This window comes from Mesitornis unicolor, unplaced genomic scaffold, assembly GCF_000695765.1.
Source record: "Mesitornis unicolor isolate BGI_N332 unplaced genomic scaffold, ASM69576v1 scaffold49109, whole genome shotgun sequence".
NCBI lineage: Eukaryota > Metazoa > Chordata > Aves > Mesitornithiformes > Mesitornithidae > Mesitornis > Mesitornis unicolor.
The window spans coordinates 2701-11279 of record NW_010210263.1 but is presented as its reverse complement, the minus strand read 5'-3'; the positions used below and the strand labels follow the sequence as shown (position 1 = coordinate 11279).

Here is an 8579-nt window from a genome sequence, read left to right as displayed (position 1 = left end):
CAGGATGTCCTCCATACTGGTCTTGGGATTATCAGCTATCAATTTTGGACGCCATTCTTGAGTGAAAAACCCAATTGCAGACTTTGGTTTCTTTATTATTCTACTACTGATTAAGTCATAAGCCATCACATGTCCGAATTTATGACTGATCACATTTCTTTTCTTTATGCTTTGATTTGAGACTTGTGGATCGTTGCTTTGTTCATTTTGTTTATTGATTGTTCCTCCAACTTCAGGAGTCAAAATCTTCACAGGTTCCAGGTTGTCTCCTAGATGGTTTTTATATCCAATTCCCATACTCCAATTATCAGCAGAGATATCAGGTAAGTCTTCAGAGACTACGACTTCCTCATTTTTTTCCATTTCATCAACATTACCAGCACTCAAAAGATGCTCATTGGCTTTTTTAGACTTGGGGTCCACAGGAACACTTTTAATTTGAATATCGGTCGTATTCTGTCCATTCTGTTCCTCCTCGCACAATAAATTTAAGGAACTGTCTGGAAAGGCATCACTCTTAGAAACCTCTTCTTTGTCCAGGCGTCTACGTACATTATCACCACCAAGTGTCTGATGATTTAAGCAGATCTCTGTGTTTTTTCCTGCTTGACAGTTTTGCATGTCACTGCTGAATGAAAGGCATGAAGTATGAGCATGTAGATCATCGTTTCCAGATGGGCCCGTTTCATTAACAACCACATCTGTTTGTTCTGTTCTGTGAACAAACATGTCTTCGGAGGTAACATCTGGTTTGTTACTTTCACCAGGGACTGCAGCAGGTAGTGGCCCATACAGCGATTTCAACACATCTTTAACAGCGAGCAAGACAGATTCCTGGAAGAGAAAACACAAAGCACACCTGAAAATTAAACTGAGAGATATTCAGAATACAGAACAACAAGCAAAGTGATCTTATTCACAGTATTTTTCAGACAAATCTGGACAGGCTCAAAAGGACTCTGAACTGGACACCTTTAGCATCAAACATTTTGTACTACGTATTCTGTATCACTGGTCTATTCTGATACCACAAAACCAATTAACTGCTTTATTATAACAGACTTTCTTTATAACTGACTGCTTAAACCAGTATCAGGTACAACTGTTTCTACCTAATAGAGGGTTAGAAGCTTATAGTCAAGACAGACACAACAACAACAACAACAACAACAACAACAACAACATTCCATTTCACATAAGCCTGTCTGTGTAGGTGCTTTTATGTTGTGTGCTTCCAAGACAGCTTGGGACCAAATGATGGAAATGAAAAAAGGGAAAAAACAACCCACAAAATTAAAAAAACAACCAACCAACAAAAGAAAACCCCAACCCTTCTTCTAATGCCAAAGGAAAGTTTTACACTAGATCAAATGTGAGAATGCTGTGTTAATTTTCACACAAGTGACACTTAACTGGCAGTACTTTTACAACATTAACATAGGCAAACAAAAGCTTTCAGTGGAGAGAAGGATTAACAGACTGCTGCGACTACCCACGTTAGCTCTGAGTAACCACCTCACCCATGTAGCCTTACAGATTTCTGTGGCACTGTTCTTCATATGAAGTGCTAACAAGTGGAAGTGAGTTTATGGAAGTGTATCGCTACACAGCCTCTAAAACAGACAAATGTAGTTTTAATTTCAGGTCCTGATAGCACGAACACAATATCCTCAAACTTCAGTGATGTCAACAATGATCTGTACACATAACGGCAAAATACTGCTTTGACCAGAAACGCCCCCATCCACTCCCACCTCAATGTACGTGGCATTTAACCAGTGATCACTTAGTGTAATTACGAAGTTAAGCATAAGATTTATGTAGGAACACACATCGCAACTCCATTCAGCTTCTCTCACTATAAAGCCACCTGAAAACAAAGTGAAACACACACATATCTGACAGTGTAGAATCGATCTTTGGAATCAAGTGGGAATTAAATCTTGAACAATTCTTCACTTAGCCTGCTCAATACTTTTCAAACAAAAAGAGTCAAGCAATAAAGGCAAGTAAGCTATCATGTAACAAAAACCAAACAACCCCCTTACCCCACCACCCCCAAAAAAACCCCAAAATGAGTGGCACTATTCACCTTCAGACATTTCAGCAGTCCCAGAAGCCCTCGTTATGCTTACATGAGTAAAAGACTGACAACTCGAAAACAGTTTAAAACCTTAATTACCTTATAATGCAGTAAAACTTGAGTCTTATCAGGTGTTAAATTCACATCCACAGCAGAGGCAGGTACAGTGATATTCAAAAAGAAAACGGGATATAAACAAGTGCTGTCCCTGTGTGTCACCAGGCTGTAGTACTGCCGAATTAACTACAGATTGATTTAAGAAAGAGATGTCAGTAAAGGCAGTAAAATAGACACGAAGGCACAGAAACAAAATTTGACATCATAAAAGCATAACTGGTTTGTTGGCTTTTCGTGGTTGTTGTTTTTTTAAGCTAAAGGAATGCTAAAAAGGTCCTCATGGGTATACATGTACGCTGGGCAGTTATTGGCAGGTTCCACACCTTCAGAGCTCAATTAATTAAAATCAAAAGCAAACACCAACTCAAGACACCAACAACAGGTACTCCAACCTTCAGAATGACTGTATTGGTCACACTTGGAAAAAGAGACATGAAATGCCCAAATTGGACTGCAACTCCAACGCTTCCTCAGTCAACACAAATGCTATTGTTTGGTTGTTTTTTACAGAAAATCTACTTACACAGCATGTCAGTACACTGCTGTCTCTTTTAGCCAAGCTAAAGTCTGTTTGAGAAAGCAGCACTTGCACTGCAAAACTGCTCTCTTCCCAGAACAGGATTAATTAGTCCCTTTTATTAACCCAATTATAAACCTAAAGCTTTCCTCAAACTTCGCTTGCCCTTACTATTTTCTCTATAATCCTCCCAAAAACTCCTCTGAAAGACTACAGAATTATTCAGTTGTTTCAGAATTTTGGTCTCGTTAATTGGAAGATCAAATAAAGAACCCTGCATTTCCCTCTAGTATCAGTGATCCTTTAAAGCACATGCACACTGGAGAAAAAACATGTTAACAAGACCAAAAAAATGAAAGCATAAAAAAAATTAAGATCCATCGCAGACTGGATTTTAATGCTTTAACATTCTTGAATGTAGTTTAAATAACATTAAACTTATTTAAATATTTTCAAGTCATTTTAACCTCAGCTGGCACCGAACTGCCATAAGAAGAAGCTCACCAGCACTTCTTCCACATACACAGCATGGGGATAAACGTGAGTGATGTACAGCGTGTTTTCCAAACCCATCAAAATGTACTCTTACACGTGCACTGTTATCCTCACCTCACTAAAAAGCTAGCATAATTTAAAAAATGGACACAAAAAAAAGGCGGTGGAAGACTATCACCTGCACCACTACAAGAACAGCCCTAAATGAACGGCAACGCATTTTTACTTTGCATGATCACACTCCAAATCCCACCTCGAATCTAGGCCTCTGTGCTCTGGCTAAAAAGCTGTCTCTGTCAGGGGACTCAAGCTGAGCTCTGAATTCCTGGAAAACCCACGCACGTGAAACGCTGGGTGGAGATGGAACAGCCTTATTTGTCACTGAACATACCAACACAAGCTCAGGGTTTACATCTACAAAAAGCTTTGCTTGCCAGCTGAAAACTACTTCATCGTCTCCACTTCAGAACGTTCGCTTTGGCATGAACGCTATTTTCTTTTCTGGGGAGGGCAAGGATTAGGACGGCAAGGCTGCTCCAAGTGAGGTGCTGCGAGGTTCACCAGTGCGAGAAACCCAAGAGTATCAAATTCTGCCTACACAATGCCTAGCTGCAGCCAGTGCTGCTGCACTATCACTTTCATTTTTATCCAACGCATACACAAATTTAAAGGGGAAGCGTGCGTATTTCCTTAACGAGCCCACAGCAAGAAGTGGACAAAAATCAGAACTTTTATCTTCACAAGCATTCTCTTACAAAAACCATGGAAATTGCCCTAACTGAAAACTGCACAGGTGACTTTCTGCAGGCTAATACAAAGAAAAACTCATCTATTCTAGTATCTGAAACTGTATTTTTTAAAACCATCATAAAAATAACCTTCAGCTCTACGGTCACACGTGACTGCAGCAAATGGAACAGAACTGGGGCACCACGAGCATCAGACTTGTGGAAGAGGTTTCTGTTAGGAATGCTGGGATCTTCACCTGTAACACTCCAGTTATTTTATGTGGGGAAGGAGGTTGTAGATTGCATAGGTATCTCTGTCCTCAAAGAAGCCATGCTTCTATTCCTTGAATAAAAAGCTAAAGGATGTTACCTTCAGTATTTCCTTCTGATGAACTGGACGATTATTTATAAAAATGAAACTCCTTTCCGAACTTGAAAGGCTTGTCAAAGAACTGTCTGACTCAGCTTTTGGGAGGAATCCAGACAGGTTTATCTGAAGTGACAAAACAAATATAACAGAAGTTTTATAAAGAGAACCCCAAAAGGGTTTTGTAGAGGTGAGAGATGAAAATTAAATTGCACAGGAGTCCAAGTCATTCAAACGCATGCACTGCTTCTTGAAAGTTATGATACAAAAACTGAAAGGACTTCAAGGAAAAAAAACAGAGAGGTGAAGAAGAAGAAGTTTGTATCTCTTTTCCTTGATCACTTTATTGAGAATTTTCCCATTTGGGCTGCCAGTTGCACCAGGTCACTCACTGTCTGCAGCCCAGGGCTTGCTGACTGTCAGGTCACCAACACAACCCTTGCACAAGTTAAAGGCACACACTGCTGCCCAGCCTGGTGAAGGCAGTAGGGAATGACTCTTACAGGGAAAGCCCAGAGCACACAATCCCTCCCTTTCTACACACAGGCACCTTAAATAGCCTGGCATAAGGCATTTATTCAGGGCACCTAAATTTACCTACACCACCTGTATCCAAATCATCTGACTCTCAAGGGTGCTGAGCCCCAGTGATTCACAGGCCACAGCAGAACCTGTGAGCATGCAGCACTGCCAAGGAGCCTTGGAAAATCACACGAATCGAGTACCTGACATTAACTCCAAGTTTTAATATTTTTCTGTTGAGACTCTTTAGCTTTTTTTAATATATTTTTAGGTCAAAATGAGGCCAATGACTTGTGCTGCTGTCTCATCACCTCCCCTCTCCAACACTGAGCAACTTTCAGACTGTTGGATCAACTTCAACTCAATCTGATGAAGAAGGAGAAATCCCAAAGATACAACATTTCTGTAATTCCTGTGATAACTGACAGCTGTTTGGAGACAAGAGCCCCAAGATAATGACCCTGCTGAGGAAAAGGCAATTGCAACTTTTCCAAAGACAGGATCCATCAGCAAGGCAGCACTGACGGGACAACCAGCCCACATACTGCCCCACACGCTGCCCCACTGCTGCTTGCCCAAACAGTTTAAGGAACACTGGGGCGCTGTGAGGATGGAGATTCTGGAGATACGGGAAAGCCTGTGGAACGCTCTGGCAGCAGGGTGGATCACAGAACACAGAAATCAGACCTTGCTGGCTTTGCTTTTGCCAGAACCACTTTTGTTTACTAAAATCCAAATTATCATGCATTTGAAATCGAATCTAAAATCCCTGGGATTTGGCCTATCCTTCCCATCCATCTACGTCATGCCAGCTATCTGCTCATGTGCTCCCTTATTCCCTCTTGACCTTGTAACAAGCATTCTGTGCTAAAGCTGGAGTGTTCTGGTCAGCAACGTTGCACAGAACCAAACACCCCTGGTCAAGTTAAAGACGTGTCAAATATCTGTTGGATGATCATCAGAAAACAACATGCAGCACTTCTAGATCTTATTCTGCAGTTTTAGCACATCCTCCCCGAATGCTCCTCCTCTGGGCTTCCAGCTCCTTTTCTAATCTCCAAATATCTGTACAAGTCTTCCACTTCCAACAATATTTTTATATACAGACAACATTAAAGCAAAACTGAAAGTCTCTAAATAACTCATTTAAGAAGTTGCCAGATTTAGAAGTGGCTGACTGCTGTTACTATTTAAAGCCATGCAGAATATCAGTATGCTCATTAAAAGTTCGCAACCGTTTCTAACACTAGTCTTAATTATTAGGATTTTCATATGTGAAATATATGAAATATAAATACAAAATTATAGACACTGGAAAATATTACAGAATTTTTGCTTTTAAGTTAGATCAACTATTTTCAAAGTCAATACTTTAATAAAAAGCAACTTAAATATGTATTAAAATATATCTGTGTTGAGTGGACAGTAAAGTGTCTTTCTTAAGAACCTGTCTTTTTCCCAGTGGCACGTATACATGCTAAACTCAACCTCCACAGGAAAAGAAGAGACTAGGAAAATTTCCTGTGTGAAAGTTTTCAGCCAAAACTGAATCATCCATTTACAAGGCTGAGGATGTAAAAACCACAGATGCTGTTTTGTACATGCAGAAAGTTGTGTCAGTTCTTTATTTTCTCAGTTTTCTTCTTATTTTACAAGTAGCTCCTGAGTTTGCATGCTTCAGAGTCAGCTTAAAAATGTGTTCTTGTTTCATTCAGCGCTCGTAATAGAGATGTTTTGAAGAGGGCCAGGCTTTAAAACCCCTGGATGACTTGTAACAGAAGTTTTAACTCCGCAGTTAGCAAGGTACAGCTTACAGAAGCTGTTTATAGCAACATTAGTTTTGACTTCAGAGGAGACTTTGCAGCAAAGGAGTATGAAGCCACGCAGTGAACAAGTAGGAAAGGAAAGGAATTAAAGAGCTGCCCTCCAGTCTGTGTGTTAAATGAGGCATGGACCTAATGGGAAGGACAAAAGAAGCATATGCCTTGTCATTAAATATCTATCCCAATACCTGCATACAAGGAAGAAAGAAAGGGGCACACAGGAAACCTTAATTCTGTCATTTCATAGTGTTTGACTGCTTAATTTAGAAGTGTCCATGGTTTCTGAATGTAGACTGGTGTGTGAGCAATATGCATGGATCACTTATAACACCTCTAAATGATGCACGTGGCATTTTACACACTATTTAGAGACAGAGAGAGAGATGGAATGTTCCTCAACTTCTATTCAAGGCATATGGATGCCTCATGATATAGCAGAGAGGTAACGTGAGAACTTGCGTGCCTCCTTCAAGCGAGTCCCTTCTAAATACCCCCATGTCTTCCCTTCGGAGCCCCCTGCAATGGCCCTGCGGGGCACATCTAGCCTGCACTCAGGTAGGAGCCAATCTGGACTCAGACACAATCAACTCAAACTCTGTACACTACAAGAAGCAACTTTGCTTTTTCTCCCCCTCACTCCCCTGCATTTGTACTACAAGCATTGTTACAAACTGACTATTAAAGCCTGAATAATGCTATTAAACTTGAACACATGCAGGTGTTCAGACCTCACTGAAGTCTGAATAATGCCATTAAACACAACTTAACATGCTGAATGCTGCATATTAAGTTGTATTTAATAGCCACTGTGCCTTTACAGACGACGGTTCATCTCTTCTATGTGACTGGTCAAGATTTATTACTACAAAACAGAAGAAAATGCAATTTGAAGTATCAGCAGTAGCAAGACTCCCCTTTATAAGAATGTCTCCAAGAAAAATGGAAGAAGAATAAAAGATTTTTTGAAAATATTAGACAAAGGATAATATCATTGGGAATTCTCTCAATTTCAACAGGGGTAAACAAAGCCAAGTGCACTAAATTTTTTGAAAACTAACCAGTACTTCCTTGAAATATATGTTCAGTGGAAATTCTGCATAACTTGCCTTTTAAGTATGTGTTTCTTTTACTGCTCAGGTGTCCCTCACTGAAACTGAGGGGATACTCTTGAGAGTATCTCAAGGCTCGGAGTCTACGAGGATGAGAATGATCTAAATGCTTAGATATTAATCAGAGCACAACCTGCATGTGGGCCAGGAATCCCATCTTAAGACAGCTCTGAGCAATCAGCAATTCTGCATTTGTCATCACAACTGTTTATACTGCCATTTGATCAGTGCCACATGAGTCCTGACTAGATGATTCTTGGAGCGGATTTTCAATCACCAAACCAATTAATTTTGCAGAGAGAACAGTAACAGAATCAAACGCATTAATTGGGTGTCAATCTGGAGATAACATTCTCTTTTTCAAAGCATCCTTCTTTTTGAATACTGATTTAGCTCTCTTCACTGACAGGCTTTAAGTGGGTTTGGGAGAAGGAAGTTTCAACTCACCTCAGGATCTTCACAGCAGTGTTGAAAAGGTACCATACTGCCCATAACGGCTGTTCCCAGAACTGACATACAGGCCATTTTGTGATCCGACACCCTCGTCTTCTGCCAAATAACTGCCTGAAACAAATGGCACAGAGTCAAATTGTTGACATTATATTTATATTTGTTGAACTTAAGTCATGTCTATGAACATGCATATGCAACTGCACACATACTGTATATGTAACATTCTGTACTCTGACCCGCTTACATTCACAACTCTCAGTGTTAATGCACACGATATGGTACTTTTTGGCATGTCTTCTCATATTGTTTTACTTATTTAAATTCCCGGTGACGGGAAAATTAAGCAAAGCTTGTATTTATGGATG

At 40.1% G+C, this 8579-nt stretch overlaps 1 protein-coding gene across 1 annotated transcript in view; it reads right to left on the bottom strand.

The window, feature by feature from the left end:
• LOC104547442 (PMS1 protein homolog 1-like) overlaps window positions 1–8325 on the bottom strand; it is a gene marked incomplete at its 5' end in the record, with an annotated part of 21613 nt that extends 13288 nt beyond the window's left edge. The window contains 4 exon segments of the mRNA XM_010193123.1: window positions 1–834; window positions 2183–2326; window positions 4311–4433; window positions 8209–8325. Of these exon segments, the coding sequence (XP_010191425.1) occupies window positions 1–834; window positions 2183–2326; window positions 4311–4433; window positions 8209–8325 (1218 nt within the window).
• Between the last annotated feature and the right edge of the window lie 254 nt (window positions 8326–8579).